Source organism: Hoplias malabaricus, chromosome X2 (assembly GCF_029633855.1).
Source record: "Hoplias malabaricus isolate fHopMal1 chromosome X2, fHopMal1.hap1, whole genome shotgun sequence".
Classification (NCBI taxonomy): Eukaryota; Metazoa; Chordata; class Actinopteri; order Characiformes; family Erythrinidae; genus Hoplias; species Hoplias malabaricus.
This window is the reverse complement of record NC_089819.1, coordinates 54,422,534-54,446,117: the sequence shown is the minus strand read 5'-3', so window position 1 is coordinate 54,446,117 and position 23,584 is coordinate 54,422,534. Positions and strand designations below refer to the sequence as shown.

At 44.8% G+C, this 23,584-nt stretch overlaps 3 protein-coding genes across 4 annotated transcripts in view; 2 read left to right on the top strand and 1 right to left on the bottom strand.

Annotated features, from left to right (window-relative positions):
- The window catches only part of LOC136677258 (phosphorylase b kinase regulatory subunit beta-like), a 75,557-nt gene extending 58,330 nt beyond the window's left edge, over positions 1 to 17,227 (bottom strand). Inside the window, exons 1-6 of one of the 2 annotated variants that reach the window (XM_066654747.1) lie at positions 17,158 to 17,193; positions 15,841 to 15,882; positions 13,992 to 14,101; positions 9,731 to 9,817; positions 5,939 to 6,077; positions 5,560 to 5,659 (exon numbers count right to left, since the gene is read on the bottom strand). In XM_066654747.1, coding sequence (XP_066510844.1) covers positions 5,560 to 5,659; positions 5,939 to 6,077; positions 9,731 to 9,817; positions 13,992 to 14,040 — 375 coding nt within the window. In that variant the 5' untranslated portion in view covers positions 14,041 to 14,101; positions 15,841 to 15,882; positions 17,158 to 17,193. Of the gene's footprint in view, positions 1 to 5,559; positions 5,660 to 5,938; positions 6,078 to 9,730; positions 9,818 to 13,991; positions 14,102 to 15,840; positions 15,883 to 17,157 lie in introns of both variants that reach the window. The other variant, XM_066654746.1, reaches the window with a different exon arrangement.
- Positions 6,314 to 8,566, top strand: LOC136676524 (uncharacterized; the record flags this gene model as incomplete). Its single annotated transcript, XM_066653611.1, has 3 exons — positions 6,314 to 6,399; positions 7,145 to 7,259; positions 8,489 to 8,566. Coding segments are annotated over 3 exons (279 nt in total), but the record flags the coding sequence as incomplete, so codon positions are not given.
- A 550-nt stretch (positions 17,228 to 17,777) lies between the features above and the next one.
- itfg1 (integrin alpha FG-GAP repeat containing 1) lies at positions 17,778 to 23,355 on the top strand. The gene is made up of 6 exons (XM_066654942.1): positions 17,778 to 18,006; positions 20,008 to 20,092; positions 20,575 to 20,717; positions 20,876 to 20,933; positions 23,046 to 23,120; positions 23,214 to 23,355. Exons 1-6 carry the CDS (start codon positions 17,790 to 17,792, stop codon positions 23,353 to 23,355), a joined length of 720 nt encoding a protein of 239 aa, XP_066511039.1. The 5' UTR covers positions 17,778 to 17,789.
- Positions 23,356 to 23,584: the final 229 nt, after the last annotated feature.

Genomic DNA, 23,584 nt, shown 5'->3' with positions numbered 1-23,584 from the left:
AGGGCTGCGTCCCCATGGTGTACAGCACATTAACTCTATACAGTGTCCAATGACAAACACGTAGCTCCAAAGCTAGTACCTTTACAGGAAAACAACTTCTTAACTTTCAATTAAAGTCTCTGTAGAAAGATTTGATTCACAGTAAAGTTGGAGCGTTTCTATTGATCCATTTCTCATTAAATGTTCACACAGCTGCTGTGTTCAAATGACGTAGTAAAATAAAAAGGAGCAAAAATAGAAATGCATGTTTTTGATTGGACTAACTTCAAAAGCGTGAGTTCAGCAGAAAACTAGTACACAATACCAACATACTACGCCGTTTCTGTTGCTATGACTACACACGTCGTACCAAGCTGCAGCTGCAAGACTGTCCAACATTTTTCTTAAAATATTGAAACTCAAATAACTCCCTCCACACCACGTAGTGCACAGTGATTGCTAAGTGTGCACTATGGATGTTTTTAGTAAACTCAACTTTGCCACTTTCAACTACACACTCAACTCAGCAGTTAGAATTAGTGTTAAAGTGGACATCTACAATTGTGGGAAAACTATTCTCTCTGGGTTGTTTATGTTCAGGATCTCTGCGTCTTTTAAGGTGGAATGGTGTCTTTAAGGTGGAGAAAAACCACTGTTGTAAGTGTAAATAGTCTAAGATTTTATTCACTGTTTGCATTTCCACAGAAACTCATGTGTAACTCGAGTTGTTTTATAGCACTGTCGCTAACGCAGTTAGCCGTTTCCCGAGTTTGGAGACATTTCCACCTTAACAGCAAAAATAAGTCAATATTATCCACCTATGGAGCAGGAATAGAGCAACATCCTCATCTCAGTTTGTGCTTCTGAATGTTTGGGGTTCTCTCCGTTGTCTTAAATAAACGAGAGAGAGAGAGAGAGAGAGAGAGAGAGAGAGAGAGAGAGAAAGAGAGAGACAGAGAGAGAATGAAAGAGACAAAGAAAATGAGAGAAAGAGACAGAGAGAGAGAAAGAGAGACAGAGAGATAAAGAGAGACAGAGACAAAGAAAGAGAATGAAAGAGAGACAGAGAGAGACAGAGAGAATGAAAGAGAGAAAGAGAGACAGAGAGAGAGACAGATAATGAAAGAGAGTGAAAGAGAGAGACAGAAAGAGAGAGAGAGAGAGAGAATGAAAGAGAGTGAAAGAGAGAGACAGAGAGAGAGAGAGAGAGAGAGAAGGAAAGAGAGTGAAAGAGAGGGACAGAGAGAGAGAATGAAAGAGAGTAAAAGAGAGAATGAAAGAGAGAAAGAGACAGAGAGAGAGAGAATGAAAGAGTGAAAGAGAGAGAAATAGAGAAAGAGAGACAGAGAGAAAGAGAGAATGAAAGAGAGAGAATGAAAGAGTGAAAGAGAGACAGAGAGAAAGAGAGAGAAAGAGAGACAGAATGAAAGAGAGTGAAAGAGAGAGACAGAGAGAAAGAGAGAGAGAGAGAGAGAGAGAGACAGAGAGACAGATAATGAAAGAGAGTGAAAGAGAGAGACAGAAAGAGAGAGAGAGAGAGAGAGAGAGAGAGAGAATGAAAGAGAGTGAAAGAGAGAGACAGAGAGAGAGAGAGAGAGAGAGAGAGAGAGAGAGAGAAGGAAAGAGAGTGAAAGAGAGGGACAGAGAGAGAGAATGAAAGAGAGTAAAAGAGAGAATGAAAGAGAGAAAGAGAGACAGAGAGAGAGAGAATGAAAGAGTGAAAGAGAGAGAAATAGAGAAAGAGAGACAGAGAGAAAGAGAGAATGAAAGAGAGAGAATGAAAGAGTGAAAGAGAGACAGAGAGAAAGAGAGAGAAAGAGAGACAGAATGAAAGAGAGTGAAAGAGAGAGACAGAGAGAAAGAGAGAGAGAGAGAGAGAGAGAGACAGAGAATGAAAGAGAGTGAAAGAGAGAGACAGAGAGAAAGAGAGAGAGATAGAGAGACAGAGAATGAAAGAGAGTGAAAGAGAGAGAGAGAGACAGATAGAGAGAGGACCAAAACAAGTACAACCTGGTATTTTAGCCTCTGTGCTCCCCCTACAGTTGCAGAGTGTAATTCACTGTTAGAGCACTGTCATGAAATCAAGGGAGAGAAGGGGCGGTTTCCTACCCTCCTCCAAAAGTTACAAAGTGTAGTTTCTGCAGTGCTGAGCCCAGCGTAGCATCGACAGAAGCTCTATTCTCACTATCACTGCTCAGAGGTAAAATTATTACCTAGTGTTCCTTTAAGAGGTCTGTGTGTGTGTGTGTGTGTGTGTGTGTGTGTGTGTGTGTGTGTGTGTGTGTGTGTGTGTAGTGGCAAGGCTGTGCCCTGACAGTGGGTGTGACTCTGTTTAATCTGTGGGTGTGGTCCTGTGTCGTTTGTAGGAGGCGCTTGTGTAGTTTTCAGAAACCAGACACATTCATGGAGCCCATTCCACTGGCAGAAGCCTTATTTTTAGCCGCACCTGTCCTCGGACTCCAGCCAAGCCAAAAAACACTTTGAAATTAGTTTCACACACATCTCGAGGCCCGTGGCTGTAAAAGAGTGGCGGTATAAGGCCGTTAATGAGAGCTCGTCTGTGCCGCTCCTATGGAAAGTGCCAAACTCCAGCTCTGAGCTCCGAGCTGCTCTCTGTGGATTTACTCCACAGACCTCACATCCGTTTGGAGTTCAGCTCCCACCCTTCTTTCTTTCTTTAATCCTCAGCTTTAATGCGGGCGGTGCCATGTTTTTAAAGTGCACCTGAAAAGCGGAGAGTCTGGCGCCGAGCGGCGGCACAGATCGGCCGCATTAGAAGGGGCTTGTTCCTGGTGAGCGGCGGAGACAGATGCTAATGAGCGCTGCACTGTGTAATTAACTGTATAAACGGTGCGCTCTAATTAAGACACGGAAAAGCTTTCCCCCAAATTGGGTCTTGGAGGTCAGGAGGAAATGAAACGGAACAATTTCAAAGGCAAAAAAAAAAAGTGAGAAAGTGGCTTGATTACACAGAGCTGTGTGTGTGTGTGTGTGTGTGTGTGAGAGCGAGGAGAAAAGCCAGCGCCTAAGGAACACTGCTATATTGTATAGGCTTATAATTAAGAACTATTTTAACAAGCGCTGCATACGCCACGTTAGCTGCTCTGAACGTGTTTGTTTTGTTCTTTAGCAGCTTTATTAAGCTAATTCTTCATGAAGAAAGCCCTACCACCAGCGGGGCTTCTATAAACAGCTGAATAATCCCAGAGCATAATCACTTCTCTCGGTACAAGTTGAAGGTGACGCACGCGCTGTTTATTCTCTTCACCCGTTTGTAGAATACAGTTTGCAGCTGTAATAATAATAATAAAGGTGATTGTTGTTATTAAACCCATTTGTCCAAGCCCCTGCATCATTAACTCTGAGATATTAACGGTTTGGTTGTAAACGCAGTGAGTCTTTCCCAGTGGAAGTGAATGGAACCAGGCGTCTGAAGCCTCTGAAAGTGCCTCACATACGGTGTGAGTGTGTAATGTTATGTGTAACATGAAATGGTTATGAATTCACTCTCTGAAGCCTGAGGCACTGTTTTTAGAGCGGTTCTGTAGGTTATTAATATTCATTCATTTGGAAATGGACCATAGGGAGACGTCTGGTTCCATTCACCACCGCTGTAACACATCTGTGTCACATTTTTCCACAGTGAATCAATCCACATCATCATTTCGCTACAGGCTCAAGTATGGGGCACAGTGTAATAAGGAGTGTAGGGTTTACTGCACCGCGGTACCACTGCGCCCACTGTGTCACTGCCCCACTGCCCCACTGTCCCACGGTAAACTGCCCCACTGCCCCACTGTACCGCGGTAAACTGCCCCACTGTATCACTGCCCCACAGTGTCACTACCTCACTGCCCCATGGTGTCACTGCCCCACTGCCCCACTGTATCACTACCTCACTGCCCCACTGTCCCACGGTAAACTGCCCCACTGTATCACTGCCCCACTGTATCACTCCATCCTGGTATCACAGAAAGCAGTTCTGCTGACATTAATTTTAGTTAAAATAATGCAGTAGTGAATCTTCAGCTGCAGGTCAGTTATATTTGTGCTCAAAGAATGGGGAGCTGTGAATATCTGATTTTTCACCAAACCTTTAAAGGAATGTTGAGATTTTAATGTGGATTTTCTTCCTCATTGTTTTAAAGCTGCATCAGGCAGAGTCTCTGCTTTTCTATAAAACACGATACTAACACGCTAATAACACGCAACTAACACGCTACTAACATGCTACTAACACTACTAATACGCTACTAACACGCAACTAACACGCTACTAACACCCTGCTAACATCCTGCTAATACGCAACTAACACGCTACTAACACGCAACTAACACGCAACTAACACGCAACTAACACGCTGCTAACACGCTGCTAACACCCTGCTAACACCCTGCTAACACTACTAATACGCAACTAACACGCTACTAACACTACTAATACGCTACTAACACCCTGCTAACACCCTGCTAACACTACTAATACGCAACTAACACGCTACTAACACGCAACTAACACTATTAATACGCTACTAACACGATACTAACATGCAACTGAAGAGTTTCCAGTGAATTTCAGCCGAACTAAATGAGCTACATTAAGTTACAGAATATATTAGTGCACCATACGGGTCGTCCCTGAGTTACTGTCAAACCCCCAGGTGTCCTGCAAACCGCACAAATACTAATTAAACACACATTCTGCAATTAAAGACATTTCAACTTGACACAGGCTTCATTTTTTTTAAAAGTTATATTAAATATTTGGGACTCGGTGGAACACTTCAGACGCCCCCCGCAGACCCTGGACTGGGCAGAGAGCCCACGCTGATTTAACACAACATTAAAGTGCTCATAAAAGCTCAGCAGAGTATAAAGGAACATATGCAGCAACCTGCTTATCATCATCTTTTCCTGCTTTAAACGCCTCTGAAATACACACAGAGCTGAAGCCAAATTTTACTCCCACTGTTAATGCACTGGATATTGTTTAATGCTTTACTTCATACATTAAGACCTCACTAAACACACACACACACACACACACACACACACACACGTCACTCAAATCATTACTCAGACAAAGCAGTGCTGCTGGAGTTTTTAAACCCCTCAGTGTCTGGACCGAGAACAGTCCACCGACCAAAAACATCCAGCCGACAGCGTCCTGTGTCACTGATGAAGGACTAGAGGACGAGCGACACACACTGTGCAGCGACAGATGAGCTACTGTCTCTGACTCTACATCTACAAGGTGGACCAACGAGGGAGGAGTGTCTCACAGAGTGGACAGAGAGTGGACACAGGGTTTAAAAACTCCAGCAGCACTGCTGTGTCTGATCCACTCTACACCAGCACAACACACACTAACACACCACCACCACGTCAGTGTCACTGCAGCGCTGAGAATGATCCACCACCACGTCACACCTGCTCTGTGGGGGTCCTGAGGGCTGAAGAGCTGTTTAAGGACTACAGCCTGTAAATGTAGGACTACACAGTGCTCCTGGGTGGAAAGTGAGTGTAGAAACGCGGCAGTAGTTTTAATGTTATGGCTGATCTGTGGATATTGGAAGCTTACCTTGTCTGATTGCCTCATGTAGCAGTAGAGAATGCCCCTCATGCATTTAATAGCGGAGTGCTCCAGCTCGTGAGTCCGGCCCATGTCATCATCAATACGCCTGCAGACAGCAGACAACACACACTGAGAGGCACATTCATACAGTCACTCATACGTAACACACTCTGTATCTGTAATGACATGTGAGATATGGTAACATTCATTCATTCATTCATTCATTGTCTGTAACCCTTATCCAGTTCAGGGCAGTCCGGAGCCCACAGTTTAAAATCCGGCCCTCGTTTCTAACCTGGTCGCCCCACTGTGAATGTTCAGGGTGGACCCCAGTGTGTGAGACTGTGTGTGTGTGGCGAGTGTGTTCAGGGTGAGTGTTTCTGACCTGTAGGCTATGGCCAGAGCCCAGGAGCTCGCCGCACAGTAAAGAGAGTCCCTCACTTTCGCCTCTTTACAATCAGAGCACGTCTTCACCGGGAACAGACCAGTGGTGGGACTCTGGTAACTCAGGATAGTAGACTTAACTGGAGAGAGAGAGAGAGAGAGAGAGAGAGAGAGAGAGAGAGAAACAAAAGAAATAAATATAGTAAGAACAGTAAGGAGAGAGAGGAGGTAACAGTGAGAGGAGGAGAGCAAGCAAAAGAAAGAAAGAAAAAATGAAGGAGAGATACAGTAATGAGAAAGAAGGAGTAAAAAAAGAAAGTGAGAGAAAAGAAAGAATGAAAGGAGGAAGAGAGAGAGTGAAATATAGAAAGAAAGTATTAAGGAGAGAGAAGAAAAAGAGGGAGAGGGAGAGAAAGAGCAAACAAAAGAAAGAAAGAAAGAAGAAAGAGAAAAGGGGGGATAGTAAGGAGAGAGGAGGATATAGAGAAAAGAGAATGAGAAAAAACGGATGAAAGAGAGGAAGATAAAAAGAAAAAAGGGTGAGTAGTAGGAAGAGAGAAAGAGGGGAAGAGCAAGGAGAGAGAGAGAGATGTCCATGTTTAAGGATCAGGGAGAAGGAAGAGGGAGGGGGGAAAAAAAAGAAATTCAGTCGGGTGGGGATTCTTTTAAAAAAACATCAAAATTCATGTGGAAGGGTCCTGAGGCTTAATATTCGCTCCTATTCATTATTTTACTTTAAGAGAAATTATTAAAAAACACAAACAAACCACCTCCCTCTCTCTCTCTCTCTCTCTCTGAAAAGCATGAGCCAAGATGAGGATGTTGCTCTATTCCTGCTCCATAGTGGGGTTATGTTGAATTATTTTTTGCTGTTTCAGATCCCTTAAAGCAAAACGGTCTCTAAACTCAGGAGACGGCTAACCGCATTAGTGACAGTGCTACAAAACTAAACACACCGAGTTACAGATGAGTTTCTAAACGTTAACAAACCCAAGAGAATGGTGTTTCCCCACAATCGTAGAGGTCCCCTTTATGGGGGGTATATTATGAAAGAACAATCACTTGTCATTAGGATGTTTGAAGTTACACAGTTGAATCCTTCTATCAACATCGTCTGTACACCAGCCTCAGGAAACCTCCAGGTGTGTGTGTGTGTGTGTGTGTGTGTGTGATATCCGAACTGTATCTGGATGAACTCTGGTTGGAGTTTGCACACTCCACTAAAACGTGTCCCCGGTGACCAGAGGAGACTCAATCACACTTTCCTGAGTGAACTGCCTTCTCTGGGCTGTGACCGATGCATTATACGCTGTCAAACGTGGGTAGAGACCATCTCCAAGAGGCAGTGCAGAGGAAGGACTGCTCCTACTGTCCAGAGAATCAGGGACTGACGCGGGACTGCGGCTAGTTTCACGGACATCCAAAACTGGAAAAGACAGCCGCAGCGTCTCTGAGGTCTGGACCAGTCGCTCATGTCCTTCAGTGTGTGATAATTCACCTGTACGTCAGCGTGCAGACGCACCTCTGCTGCCGTAATCTTATACAAACACAGACGACGCAGTCCACCGTGTTCACACCACACAAGTGAAGTTTGAATGTGATCTCATTTTAAAGCACGTTAACGCAAGCTGTAAACAGGGCTCTTAAAGAGTCTACAGCCACTAGCCGCGGGGGAAACCTGTGCTGAGACACACTGCTCTGAAGATCGAAGAGAAAGAAACGATCACACATTATTCACAATCAGTCATCAGCAGGACGGAGCACTCTAGATGCAAATGCACTGAGCTCTCCATCTCTCTCTCTCTCTCTCTCAGTTTAATTCAGCTCTAAATCACACCTTAATCCTGCAGAAACACAGAGAGTGACCCATACGTGTGTTCACACTCAGAGAGAGAGAGAGAGAGAGAGAGAGAGAGAGAGAGAGAGAGAGAGAGAGAGAGAGAGAGAAAACACACCAACAGTCTAATCTCTGAAAACATTTCCCCATCAGCTGGACGTCTGGGTCTGAGCTCAGAGGAGGGCGTCACTTTCTGAATCCAGAACAAACAGAGGAGGAAAAAACCGACGTTTTAGCAGCACTCTCTCAGAACACGACTCAATCCATTAACCCCCGCACTTCCTCCAACTGTACACTGACCACAACACACCAACCAGAGAGAGAGAGAGAGAGTGAGAGAGAGAGGAGAGAGAGAGAGAGAGCGAGAGAGAGAGAGAGAGAGAGAGAGAAAGAGAGAGAGAGAGAGAAAACACACCAACAGTCTAATCTCTGAAAACATTTCCCCATCAGCTGGACGTCTGGGTCTGAGCTCAGAGGAGGGCGTCACTTTCTGAATCCAGAACAAACAGAGGAGGAAAAAACCGACGTTTTAGCAGCACTCTCTCAGAACACGACTCAATCCATTAACCCCCGCACTTCCTCCAACTGTACACTGACCACAACACACCAACCAGAGAGAGAGAGAGAGAGTGAGAGAGAGAGGAGAGAGAGAGAGAGAGAGAGAGAGAGAGAGAGAGAGAGAGAGAGAAAGAGAGAGAGAGAGAAAGAGAGAGAAAGGAGAGAGAGATAGAGAGAGAGAGGAGAGAGAGAGAGATAGAGAGAGAGATGAGAGAGAAAGAGAAAGATGAGAAAGAGAAAGAAAGAGAGAGAGACAGAGAAAAAAAGAAAGAGAGAGAGAGGAGAGAGAGAGGAGAGAGAAAGAGAGAGAGAGGAGAGAAAGAAAGAGAGAGAAAGAGAAAGAAAGAGAGAGGAGAGAAAGAAAGAGAGAGGAGAGAGAGAGAGCAAGAGAGGAGAGAAAGAGAGAGGAGAGAAAGAGAAAGGAGAGAGAGAGAGAAAGAAGAAAGAAAGAGAGAAGAGAGAGAGCAAGAGAGAGGAGAGAAAGGAAGAGAGGAAAGAGAGAGAGAGAGAGAGAGAGAGAGAGAGAGAGAGAGAGAGAGAGCTGAAGAATGTTTATTGAATATATTTTTTTCAGTGATGTCTGTGTTCGCTTGGTGAATTTTCCAATTATTTTTTAAAAACTTGTTTCATCCATTAATTAAATAACTTACACCCCCTGCACGGCCCTCTGCTCGGGACAGACGGACGAAGGGAGTGCGTATCGATTCACTGGAACAATCTTTGGTGTTGTATAAAAAAAGTTTTACAAAGAAAGATGAAACTGTGAGAAGCAGTTATTCTTTTACAGCAGTGAGGAGCGAGGAGCAGAAGCTCTGGGTTTTAGCCGTTTTCGCTCTGTTCTCTTTCTTCTCAGTTTTTACTCAGTGCTCTATTCCTCCGCGCTCGTCGTGTCTAATCTACGGAGCATAAACTACAAAGTAATTTGATCTGATATAAGATTTATCTTTATATAAATATGTAATGAATAATCACTTTAAGACTGAGTTCTGCTGAAGGCTGAGACTGAATACAGATCTGGACGGAGCCTTCTGTCCATCCTCTGTGTTTGTGATGTGAGCATTACCCAAAAACTTGTGGATGCAGACAAATGGAACAGCATCAAAGGAAACATTCGTCCACTCGCCACAATGTATTTAACGGCCTCAGACCACCACCACCCCCTCCACCCTCACACTACAAGTCCGTTGCTGTAAGAAACTTGTGACTTTGAGCTGCGCCCTCTAGTGGGTGCACTGCTCAACAATGTAAACAAAAGGAAGTGTGTGGGCACTGGTTGTTACATAATCTGAAACAAACAGATTCATTTGCATTCATAAAGGAAGCAGAAACAAAGACGTACTGCTCCTTTAAAAGAAGCCCCCAGGAGCCAGGTGGTGTCACTGGGTCTGAAAGCCTCACCTGCGTTGTAGAAGCGGTCGAGTTTCTCCCACAGCGGCTCATCCTCGTGGTGCAGGATGGAGAGTTTGAGCGGTTCATAGATGGAGCCTGATCACAGAGAAACACACAGAGGATAAGGTTCACCGCTGTATCGCTGCACAGACGCTTCCTGAGGAGTGCGGGACTCTCACAGGGCGTCTGAGTTCATCTGTTTCACTCTCACACTCCACAGTGATGCTGAAGTGCACACTTCAAAGCGTGGCGCTTACTCTAAAGGGTCCCACTCCAGCCCAGGAGTCCACACCTGTGCTAATTTAGCATGCCGCCGAAGCTAACACGCTCATCAAAGAGCCAGACTCTCAAAACTCAGTTTTAATGCAGGCAGCAAAAAGTCTCCACTTACCAAAGCAACACAAGTGCAGCAGGGAAACTTTAAAGGGCCCATATCACGGAAAACAGACTGCTTCTCGTTTGTTGATAAGATTTACAAAGGGAGGGAAGAAGAAAAGAAGAAGAAGAAAAAAAAAACTGCCTATTTTCAGTATACCATGTATGTGATGTCACAAATCCAGATAAATTAAGCCCAACTTTTGTCCAACAGAAGATAGACAGGCTTGACTATGGGCTTAAGTTATCTGACTAATCTAAGTCTGCACACCCTAGTTTCCTTTAGAATGTGGAGCAGCCAATCTGGACAGGGTTCATTTACATATTTCGTTCTTGAAGAGCACATGACGAATGACTGAATTTGGTGCCTACAACCACACAACAACAGCAGCAACATATGAGCCCTTTAAATGATATTTTGGCAAGCCCTTAAGCGTCCGGCGAAATCCCAGAACGGAAAGCAGCTCCTCCAGCGGCAAACTCGCGGTGATCAGGCGCCGAGGAAACCCTCCTTCCACCGGAGCGCCGCCTCAGACACATTTAACTTTGGAGTGATTTACATTTTAATGGAATGGACCCGGGGTCAATACCTCAGGTGCTGAAAACTCCCATTTCCGGGCAAATCAGCATAATTTCTATCAGCTTTTAAGCAGCGGGGACAAAGCCATCTCTTTTAAGATAACTCAGACTAAAGCAGCGCACGTCCGACAGGCAAACGAGCGCTTCCTCTCATTTAAGTTTCACTACAGAGACTCGACGGAGAAGTGACCCACCTCCGGTCGTCTGATTGAAGACTGATGGAAGATGATGACAGAGGAGGATGATAAAGGTGTGATTGGTGGGAGGCACTGATTTGAGGACACGGAGACATGTTTGGTGTCTGAAGTCTGCTTCGTCGTGTGGTGTGTCCCGGCAGAGAGATCGGGCGGTACTTTCCTGTCCAATATCCCTCTGTTTGACCCCCACTTCTGTGTCTAATCTGTGTTTATTTTACTCTGAAACGGTCTATAAAATTGCGTGTGTGTGTTGTATTATCTTCACCGAGCTGGTCGGTACTGCTCGCTGGGTGCCTGCTTTCACCACGGCTACACCAACATACCTAGAACCCGGGGAAGCATGCTTTAACCATAACTGATCGGCTCCACCTGTCGGGTAGTTGCCTGCCATCACTGCTGCCATCTGTCGTGCTTTTCCACTGCAAGGTACCGGCTCTATTCACTTGGTCCCTGCTTGGTTCTTAAACTATAAAGCCCCCCTGCACTGGAATATATCCAGTGTCGTCTCAAAACCCTGTGTCTATTGGGAACAACGGCGGCAGTAACGTTAAGCAGTGTTTACTCATGGTGTATTGGCGTGTTGTTGTTGTTTGGGACTGAACACAGCTCCGTCATCAGTTCAGACAGATCAGTAGAGTTTGTTCCTTCCTTGTTGCAGCGTCCAGCTCTCGCTGGATTCTTTCGTCGGCCACCGATCCAAGGAGCGTTTGAACCTCTTCAAAAGACCACGGCGTCATTTTACGAGCTGCCGTCGTGAGTCGGATAAAAACAAATGTCATCTCTGCTGCAGCTGGAGATTTTACAGATGGAGAGTTGGTGCTGGTCGTCTGCGTTGCGTGGCGTAGAGTGATGACTCTCTCTGGACGATCAGCGCTCTGCAAGCTTTACACGCCACGGTTTAGTCCCTACTCGACTCGCTCTGAACCACGAGAGAACAGCCACTAAACAAGAACCCGCTTCCAGAACCAGATTTGCCTAACAGAAAAGCAAAGGATCGGAGCAGACTCGAGCCGAGACATAATCAGTGACAATCCGTCTGTAATCACCGCTGCTATCTGCTGCTACTGTTGACTGAAGGAGCCCTCTGCTCTCACTCTGTGCTGTTCTGTACTCCTGCACTGCTGTGCTTGGTGTTTGTCTTTTGGTGTACTACTTCTATACACAACTGTTATTGACCAGAGTTCAGACACCAAAGATGGCTTCACTGAGTTTGTGTTAAAACAGTGTAAATATAATTGCTAAGAGTCTGTGTGGTCTAGCACAGATTAAATGTATTAGACGTTTGGATTAAACACCAATTACAAATATTCTGTAATCATCAGAGAAACCCATCAAGAAATTAATCAATAATGAGATTAATGACGGCATGGTGTTCACTAGGAATTAATGCATGAATGGGGATGAGATTCAAGTTCTCCAAACCAAGTATACCACAATGTAGCACATGACTGTAGAAGAACGCTGGCCTAGGATCAGTTCTGAATGAGAAAGAACATATTTAAAGGCTGTGGTTCAAAGGTAATTTACAATATTACATACAAAACAGCATCAAACAAAGCCATAAATAGTAATGTCTTCTCCACAGCAACGGGCAGAGATATGAAACCACACCTTCACCTTTCAGGTTTCATTGTTACAAATATGAAGATATTTTGGGGTTTTCTTTTGTGGTTGTCTCTCGTAGATATATAACAATCTCTTTGTCATTGCAGAACCATCTAATCTCTGTACAGTGGAACCTCTACTAACGAACGCCTCTACTAATGAACTTTCCAAAATACGAACAGGGCATTTGAATATTTTTTGCCTCCACCAACGAACCACGACTCTAGAAACGAACCCGAGCCTCCTCCGAGCCTGCGGCTGGAAATGGCCACTGACCCCAACAGGCGAGTCTCCCAGCGCCCAGACTTGAGTGAGCGTTTAAGATTAGCAAATTGCAGCTTTAGCAATTTAGCATTAGTGTAAACGGCAGACATCGAAATTCGTGCTAAGTTAAGCCGTATCTACGCTTCGTCTCCCCACATTCACCGCCTACTCTCCGTTATTCCACCCACCCCCCACCTCCCGTCATACAGCCAGTGCCTGTGTTACTCCTCCAGCCAGTCGTCACGTCTTCAAGGTAGCGATGTGTAACCACTTACAACTTTATTATTTCTTTTAGTAACGCTACACGTATTTTTTTTACTAATTTGAGAGTGTTGTAAACATATATCAGTGCAAAAAGGGTGACTTTCGGGGTGGGGGCTGGAACGCATTAGTTGCTTCTCCATTATTTTAAATGGGGAAATTTTACTCGAGAAACGAACTTTTCCACTTACGAACCGGGTCACGGAACGGATCAAGTTCGTAGGTAGAGGTTCCACTGTATTTAAATTCAGATCAAATCAATATTGTGATGGAATCTCAGAAAAACAGTAAATGCATCGGGAGGTTTTATTAAAAGATGTAAAATATCCCTCAAACATTATATAACTGACACTTCCAATTTCCAAAATCCAATTCTGAATACAATGTAAATTCAACATGAACCAAACTCAATGGAAACCAAATATGAATCGGTGTAAACTCAATGGGAACTCTGTGTAAACCCAAGGTGAATTCAAGGAAAACAGTGTAAACACAGTTACCTAAACATTTCCAATGTAAACTCAATATAAACCTAAAGTAAACCCAGTGTGAACCCAAAGTAAAACACAAACACAAATGTAAATAGAATAACTATGTAATAACTAAATAAACTGTCTCTGCACCAACGCTAAGCTCAAAGGGGGTCTAAATAATGCAGAAGGCCCAAATATGGATTGAATTTCCCAGGGCTGAGGGGTGTGTTTGTACATTTATAACATAACGTTGATAAATAAGATACAGCCTGCAGTTCAGACGTCGATATGAATATATTTACAGTGAATCGTATTCAACTCCTGCTCCACACCAAGATACAGAAGACGTAGCCTTGTGGGGACCACGATGCCATTTTAGTGCCTTTATTTCTGCAAGAGGTTTAGGAATAAACACCAGAAAACTGATCCCAGACCAGCACCGAGTCTCAGGCTTGCGTGGGTCTGTCAGATTATGAACAAATTAAATACAAACCCATTCACTGCTCCACAACTTACCGAATCTGTCGAGTTTGTGTCGCGGATTCTCACTGACAGCGGAGGCCATGATTCGTTAGATGAACGAAGGCTATCCTCTGTCTCTGTTACACTACAAGTCTACTGACAGTCTGCAGAGTTAGTACAGCGTTAGTGGAAGAAGGACAAATTACAGTCAATTACACAGCAGCTCATTAACATGCAGCAAACTCAGAGAACCAGAGTGGATCAGACACATCATTCTAAACCGTGAAGTCTTAAAGGAGCAGTCAGTCATTGTTTTGCAGGGACACTCTGTAGTGATGTGACACAGCTGTTATACTGACACCTAGTGACCAGGAGGTCTCGGGGGATCCTGTTCAAACCTGGCCAGCCCCAGTCTGGGCGACCCGCTCTATGGAGCATCAACTGGCTCTCATTAGAGCTGCACTTTACACTTTAAAAACATGAAAAATGAATGTACTTATCGCTATTATGAATGCTGTTAGACATTCAGTGGCTGCAGGAATGACTTGCTGCTCCTTTACAATGTGAACTTTGTGAATTATGAATAAAGCATGCACTTTATAATTCACCACAGTAATGAACTTCACTTATTCTAGCATTATTTATTGAATTTGTATAATTATATTTGCATAATTAAATGATTAATATGTAAACAGGGTCATTGAGAGTCTCTGTGAAATGCTCGGTTCTGAAGAAACAAGACACAAAATCGAAATCGTTCGCAACGGAGGTGAATGGAACCAGACGTCTGAATCCTCCAAAATGGCCGCACAGAATATTATTAAATGAAATGAAATGAAGTTTAATGGTTTTTACTGAACATCTTGATGCCTGAGACCTTGTGGACGGGTGGAGGTCGCTGCTGGTGGTGGAGAGTAAATACAACACTGTATTCCACAAAACAGGCTTTCCCTCTTAATAACTTTAGCCTAAAATCATTCATTCATTATCTGTAACCCTTATTCAGTTCAGGGCCGCGGTGGGTCCAGAGCCTACCTGGAATCATTGGGCGCAAGGGAATACACCCTGGAGGGGGCGCCAGTCCTTCGCAGGGCAACAAACACACTCACACATACACACCTACGGACACTTTTGAGACCCGGAGGAAACCCACGCAGACACAGAGAACACACCACACTCCTCACAGACAGTCACCCGGAGGAAACCCACGCAGACACAGGGAGAACACACCTCACTCCTCACGGACAGTCACCCGGAGGAAACCCACGCAGACACAGGGAGAACACACCACACTCCTCACGGACAGTCACCCGGAGGAAACCCACCCAGACACAGGGAGAACACACCACACTCCTCACAGACAGTCACCCGGAGGAAACCCACCCAGACACAGGGAGAACACACCACACTCCTCACAGACAGTCACCCGGAGGAAACCCACGCAGACACAGGGAGAACACACCACACTCCTCACGGACAGTCACCCGGAGGAAACCCACGCAGACACAGAGAACACACCACACTCCTCACAGACAGTCACCCGGAGGAAACCCACGCAGACACAGAGAACACACCACACTCCTCACAGACAGTCACCCGGAGCGGGACTCGAACCCAGGCACCTGGAGCTGTGTGACTGTGACACTACCTACTGCACCACCATGCCGCTCAGCCTAAAACCAATTCTAACCAATAGAAACACAGGCCAGACATGGTGCTATTGGCTGACTCTCAGTTGGGGCTCAAGTTATCCAGCTAACATTCAAATCCTGCTTTGTGGAATAACCCCACAGTTCCATTCAGTGCAAGTCTCTCTGCCGTGAAGCATTTCACACCAACAGCGCTCTGAAAGACTCTGTTTACATGTTTATATCCTGAATTCTGAAAAGAATTGGTGGAATACCCCTTTAGGAAAACGACAGAGATGTCTTTAACGTCCCGATGTCTGAGGCAGGAGAAAAAAAAACACCTTGTACAATAGCTGCAGATTTTTCAAGAGAGCTCTGTCTCTCTTAGGGTCGGGTCTTTTATTCTGACACCACCTGAGCCAGGGAGTCTGCACTGAGAGTGTGTGTGTGTTTACCTGGCTCAGCTGTGTTAGGAACTTTAACACAAAACTGAGGACTAGAGGAGCACAGCTTATGAACATGCTACTGTCCTTAAAGTCCGAAATACGATTGTGTACCGAATAATAAACAACACACAGGTCACACACGGCCCTAATCAAACGATTCACTCATCCAACGATCTGGATAAAATATCTAATCGTGATATCGTGTGCTGACCAAGATTGTGATGATAATTTACTATAAAATTAAGGACCAGGCCTGTGTTTATAAAAAACACCAAGAAGATCCAGCGTGAGACGGTCGGACTGTTGTGACTGGTCTAGTGCTGTTATATAAGCTACATGTCACTGTTTAAAAGGTGCAAGGCGCTGTTGTTGACAACGGAGGGTAGAATTAAACACTGCGCTCCGGAAATGTGAAAACTACACTCTATTTACAGAGCTGCTGTAACATTTCTGAGGGACCCTTGTACACAGGCATCAGTTGCAGCAAATTAAAGCTTAGACGGTGCTTCAATCTCTAAACATTAAGATGGATAGGTCAGAAATATACATTACTAATATTCACTAATGTATAACACCATTATAAACCAAACAGAAATGTTTTAGACCTGAATTATGCTTAAAATAAGATCAAATATTTCATAATAACAGACAAAGTGTATCAATGCAGAAGGCTACTCTCCAGTGTTAGACAGATAACTTAAGCTCAAGACTGAGCAGTGTCCCACAGCTCTTTCCCATTGGACAGGCTTGACTTTGGGCTTAAGTTAACGGTCTATACCCGGCCTGAGGAATAACCTCCAGTGTGAACTCCATATACACAACACAGAGGCCTCAGTTTCTGCAAAACTAGGCTTAAACAAGGCCCACATTTTCATTAAAGGAGATAAGAAACAAATGAACGTCTTGTTCGGAGTTTCGTCCAGGGCAAACCCCCGATATAGATGTTGTGTGTGTCCCAAAATAGCCCCAAACCTTAGGGCTGACCTTTACAGCCTTCAGTTCACCCATACACCCTCTCACACAAACGACACGGACATGCAGCTTTAACGCCTCTATTTCACAAGGACGTGCAACAGAAACCACACACAAAAGCAGAACTCATAAAACCGAGCCTTAGACGGCGGAGTGCGGGTCACACAACCGAACCTGAGCGTTTGGATCTGGCTTTAAACTCCAGCAGCTTCCAACCCACATCAGCTAAAGTGGCCATTATTTACCTTCTGTTTTAGCAGCAGCCCACCGCCGCGCGACACTGCCGCGAACCGTGACGTCACTCAGCCCGCCTCAACGGTCAGGGACTTTATTTTTAAATCTATATAATGTGTGTATTTATTTATTTATTGTGTTGCACATTTTAACACTTCAAATATGTTATTTTTAAATATATATATTAATGCTTTTAATATCCTACACATTATTAATAATATCTGTAATGTTGTTGTGGGACTTTTAAAAATATGTATATATTTATATATAATTATATAAAATATGTATTTATTTTCGCTAATTACGTTATTAATTTTTATTAAATAATCTGCAAAGCGGTTCGCTTTTTGTGAAAAATGTGAAAATACTTTACGTTTTATTATATTTTTTTAATTTTAAAAAATACTAAAGAATTAAAGTAAAAATTTCATACATACATGTCTCGGGTTTTTATTTATTTATTTATTTATTTATTTATTTATTTATTTTTCTTTAAGGCTAAATGTATAAAAACCGACACTTATTCACGCTTGTCGTCTTTTTGCTGCCGTAAAGCGGACTGCCGTATTCCGATGATTGTAGTCTTTTGGCTGTATCCGGCTCTCAGGATGAGGCCGCTCTGCTTCAGCTCGATTTTAAGCTTATTATTATTGTTTTGGGCCAAACCCGGTGCTCTGGGGCTCCAGGACGTGACCAGTGATTTGTTCGGTTCAGAAAATGTGGGCACGGTCGCTGCTTTCGGAGATTTTAACTCGGATAAACAGACTGATATTTTCATCATCAGAGCACGTAAGGAACTGCCTTGATCGATACTCGTGATTAATCAGCTGTTTGCGGCTCTAGGTCATGTTTAGCCCGTTATTGTGTGGGTTTAATATATATTTTATCTTCAAAGCCTTCAGCATATGGTCAGTTCTGATCGTTTATGATGGACTCCAGCCTCTGAAACACTAAAACCTGTAAATAAACTGTAACTTCATAGGATTTCTTTAATTCTTCACTTATATTCACCTTCTATACACTGTTTTCACGTTCAGATGTGTTTATGTGTTTAATACAATGGGTAATAGATCATTGTTATGTCAGTAATCCAGTTTATACGCTTTATATGAAGTTTACATCAGCACCTGTCTCATACATTAGATTATAGACGTTTACTCAGGGCTTTAAAAGGCTCATATCCTTAATTATTCTAATGATTCTGCTCCACTTCTCTATCTTCTAGGGGTTCTCTTTTGACCTCTTTGTGTGTTTATGGCCAATGGGCTGTTTGTCTTTCAGTGATGTGCCTTTAAATGTGTGTTCTAGTTTATAACAGTAGTCAGTTGTTGTGTGTAAGTGTGTGTTATTGTAGCTCAGCTGCGTAGCCTCCAGACGCCAAACTCCTGAATCACAAATCAATAACGAGTGGATAATAACGTGGTGATATTACACTAATAACAAGGTGAACTTATAAATGACATGTCAGTTTTGAAGCTTTTAGTAAAAAAATAATGAAGTAATTGGAAGTAATTTTAGCAGAACTGCCGCCGTGAAACCGCTTTAGACTTTACACACCTGTCTACGGCTTCAGCTACGGATTAACTCTTTACTTTCAGTTAGAAAACTGATGTTTCATTTGGTTTTAGCATAATATTGTTATGCAACTAAACATTAATTACATTAAAACTGCTGGGTGAGTGTGTGGGTGACTGGGCGAGTGTGTGGGTGACTGGGCGAGTGTGTGGGTGACTGGGCGAGTGTGTGGGTGACTGGGCGAGTGTGTGGGGGACTGGGCGAGTGTGTGGGGGACTGGGCGAGTGTGTGGGGGACTGGGCGAGTGTGTGGGTGACTGGGCGGGTGACTGGGTGACTGGGCGGGTGACTGGGTGACTGGGCGAGTGTGTGGGTGACTGGGCGAGTGTGTGGGTGACTGGGCGAGTGTGTGGGTGACTGGGCGAGTGTGTGGGGGACTGGGCGAGTGTGTGGGGGACTGGGCGAGTGTGTGGGTGACTGGGCGGGTGACTGGGTGACTGGGCGGGTGACTGGGTGACTGGGCGAGTGTGTGGGTGACTGGGCGAGTGTGTGGGTGACTGGGCGGGTGACTGGGTGACTGGGCGAGTGTGTGGGTGACTGGGCGAGTGTGTGGGTGACTGGGCGAGTGTGTGAGGGACTGGGCGAGTGTGTGGGTGACTGGGCGAGTGTGTGGGTGACTGGGCGAGTGTGTGGGTGACTGGGCGAGTGTGTGGGGGACTGGGCGAGTGTGTGGGGGACTGGGCGAGTGTGTGGGGGACTGGGCGAGTGTGTGGGGGACTGGGCGAGTGTGTGGGGGACTGGGCGGGTGACTGGGTGACTGGGCGAGTGTGTGGGTGACTGGGCGAGTGTGTGGGTGACTGGGCGAGTGTGTGGGTGACTGGGCGGGTGACTGGGTGACTGGGCGAGTGTGTGGGTGACTGGGCGAGTGTGTGGGTGACTGGGCGAATGTGTGGGTGATTGGGCGAGTGTGTAAGTGACTGGGTTACTGTGTGGCTGAGTGTGTGTGTGAGTGACTGGCTGAGTGTGTGTGAGTGACTGGCTGAGTGAGTGAGTGTGTGAAACTGACCACAGGTGTGAGAGTGTGAGTGACTGGGTGATGCCCTGTGATGAACTGGAGCTCTGTCCAGGGTGTATTCCTGCGTTGTGCCCAGTGATTCTGTTTATATTCACTGTGACCCTGATCAAGATGAAGTGGTTACAGGAGATGAATGAATGAATGAATGGATTAAAGTTAAATATGTTGTTTGTTTGTTTTTGCCGTGTGTTTTTCTTCTAGAGTCAGAGCTGTGGATATTTTTGGCTGATCTCAAAGCTCCTTATTTCAAGCCAAAACTGCATCTCACAAAGGACGCTTTCCCCAGGTAAACACTGACCACCGACCGTTCTCCGTTTATTTATTTATTTTCTATTCTTTTTACCGTGGTTAAAAACAGGGCCATTTTCCAGTGCACCCAGTTCAGTTTTTCAAATGGGCGGTGCCTCTGTGGGGCGTTCTGCAAAGCAGGGTTTCTTAGTTAGCCAGCTAACTTAAGCCCAAAGTCAAGCCTGTCCAATAGTAACTGAGCTAAGGGAGATTGCTATTGGACAGTCCTCAACTTAAGGCTTTATTTAGCTGCCCACTGGTCTGCTTGTGATGTCACAGATCTGGACCTCACATCTTGGACGCTCACATTTCTGACTTCGAGTTCCTCAGGGTCTGGGGGTGGAGCTGTGGTAGCGCTATCAGGCTATTGGGGCCCTGTGAAGGACTGGCGCCCCCTCCAGGGTGTATTCCCGCCTTGCGCCCAGTGATTCCATTCTATGTGACAGTCTTTCTCTGATTGGCTCGGTGTTGTTCTTTCAGTGACGTCCACATCATCAGCAGCGTTGTTCCTGGAGATTTCGATGGAGATTCTCAGATGGACGTTCTTCTTACTGGACACCCAAAAGGATCAGACATCCTCACGACCAGTGTCTTCATCTTCTGGGGCAACAACCAAACTCTGGGTAAAGCTGTGAACACTCACTTGCCACTTCATTAGAGACCCCTCCCTTATTTATTTCTAGCTGCAGGTTCATATATGTTTTATTTATTTATGTTTAATGGAGATAATTAATTAAACCACATCCAGTCCCTCATAAGAAGTCTGAATGATTTCTTTCAGATCAAGGCTGGAGAGTTGACCTGAACCGGACGTTTAAAGACCAGCCGCTTGTCATGGAGTGAGTGCATTTCCACTGCATCATGTGTCTTTTTCTTTCTACAAATGCCATTTCCTGAAAAAGTCAGGGCATTTTATAAAATGCAATAAAATCCAGAATCTCTTATGTTTTAACTGAATGTAACAGAGGAAGTAGAAAGAGTTAAAGGAACACTACGCAGTATTTCTACCTTAAAAAATACAGCTTCTAAATGATGGTGATGTTCCACAGAGCTGTAGTAGGGAGAATAGAGCCTCATTGGCAGCTACGCCGGGTTCTCTTCTGGTTACTGCACTAAGCAACTTCTGAATTCTCTCGCGAGAAACAAGTTACGCTTTACGGAAATGAGAGAGAGATAATGAGAGAGAGAGAATGAGTGAGAGAGAGAGATAATGAGAGAGAGAGAATGAGTGAGAGAGAGAGAGTATGAGAGTGAGAGAGAGTATGAGAGTGAGAGAGAGTATGAGAGTGAAAGAGAATGAGAGAATGAGAATGAGAGAGAGTGAGAGAGAGAGAATGAGAGTGAGAGAGAGAGAATGAGAGAGTGAAAGAGAGAATGAGAGTGAGAGAGAATGAGAATGAGTGTGTGTGTGTGAGAGAGAGAGAGAGAGAGAGAGAATGAGAAAGAATGAGAGAGTGAGAGAGTATGAGAGTGAAAGAGAGAATGAGAGAGAGAGAATGAGAATGAGTGTGTGTGTGTGAGAGAGAGAGTGAGAGAGAGAGTGAGAGAGGGAGAGAGTATGAGAGTGAAAGAGAGAGAGAGTGAGTGAGAGAGAGAGAATGAGAATGAGAGTATGAGAGAGAGAATGAGAGAGAGTATGAGAGTGAAAGAGAGTATGAGAATGAGAATGAGTGTGTGTGTGAGCGAGAGCGAGAGAGAGAATGAATGACTTAATACCAGACTGAATTTACACAGTGGAGTGAGCTGAAACAGACCTAAGACACAAGTTGTGTTAGTTATAAGTTTTGTTTACAAAAGAGTTTTTGAGTGTTACTGAGCAGTGAGCCAGGGTTTGCGGTTGCTAGCTTTAGCCGGATTAGCTCACGTATGATGCGGTAGAGAGCTTGTCACCAGTTGTTGTCTCGATAAAATGTCTAGAGTTACACTTTGTCTCGGTGGAACCCAAGCTTTGTTGAGAACAGTGTTAGAACCAGGAGTTACTAATGAACAAAGGCAAGTGCTAACGCCTGCTAACTTTAGCTGGATTAGCTCACTATTTTAGCGTTGGTTTCTGTTAATAAGTGCTTGTCTGTGGGTTGCTGTTGTTATAACGGCTAGAGTAACACCATAGTTACAGTTTGTAATGGTTGTAATGACATGGTCCAGTGTGTATTATGAGTGATATATGGGTTTTATCATATTTGATTACACACATTCCACTGGCTCAACTTCAGCTGGAGCCCTGAGAGCCATTTGCTATTTGTGTAAACATCACTCAGAGAGCGAGAGAGTGAGAGAGAGAGCAAGAGGGAGAGGGAGGTGTGTGTGTTAGAGAGAGAGAGAGAGAGAGAGAGACTGACTTAGTGTTTATATATAAAAAATACAATGTCATTCCGGAAAACATTGTGCTGTTGTTATTTAATAAATATTTAAGACAATTTGCACATCACACATTAGTGTCACACAACCAATCCACCTACCAACACATGTGTTTGGACTGTGGGAGGAAAATGGAGCATCCAGAGGAAACCCAAGCAGACACAGGGAGAACACACCACACTCCACACAGACAGTCACCCGGAGTAAACCCACACAGACACGGAGAACACACCACACTCCTCACAGACAGTCATCCGGAGGAAACCCAAGCAGACGCAGGGAGAACACACCACACTCCTCACAGACAGTCACCCGGAGGAAACCCAAGCAGACGCAGGGAGAACACACCACACTCCTCACAGACAGTCACCCGGAGGAAACCCACGCAGACACAGGGAGAACACACCACACTCCTCACAGACAGTCACCCGGAGGAAACCCAAGCAGACGCAGGGAGAACACACCACACTCCTCACAGACAGTCACCTGGAGGAAACCCACGCAGACACAGAGAGAACACACCACACTCCTCACAGACAGACTCCTCCTAACTGTGTGGTCGGTAACTTAGTGTTTCCCTTCTTCCACTCCAGCTTTAACGGAGACATGATTCCAGATATTTTCGGGGTTGTAGGCGAGTCCACGGAGGTGTGTTTCCTCAGAGACAGGTGAGGCTGCTGTTTCTTAATAAAAAAGAGGTTTGTGCTGGAATAGTTCACGTACGCTTTGTTTATTCTGTGTTTATTTGATTTGTTCTTTAGAAAACCTCGGTGTGAGAAAGCTCTCGGTGCCGAGGTGAAGATCCGCGTCCCTCACTCCAACGCTTTCATCGATCTGAACCGGGACTTCACTGCGGGTGAGTGGGAATGTTTTAATGCATCGTGGGAGTCTGGAGTGTTCTGATGATTATGGTCCGATATGAACCTTGAACACAAACTTGTAAATGAAGCTCATCCCTTTTAATTCAGTTTAAAGACAATGGGGACTCGGTTAAATCATCCGTTTGTGTTTGTGTGTGACGTATGAAGGTGGTAGCATTGCTAGGCGTTCTCTCTCCGTGGCAGAGAAGGACACTAGGAGAAGGGAGTTGAGGGTGCCACAAATAAGACTACAATTATTAAGGTTTATAATT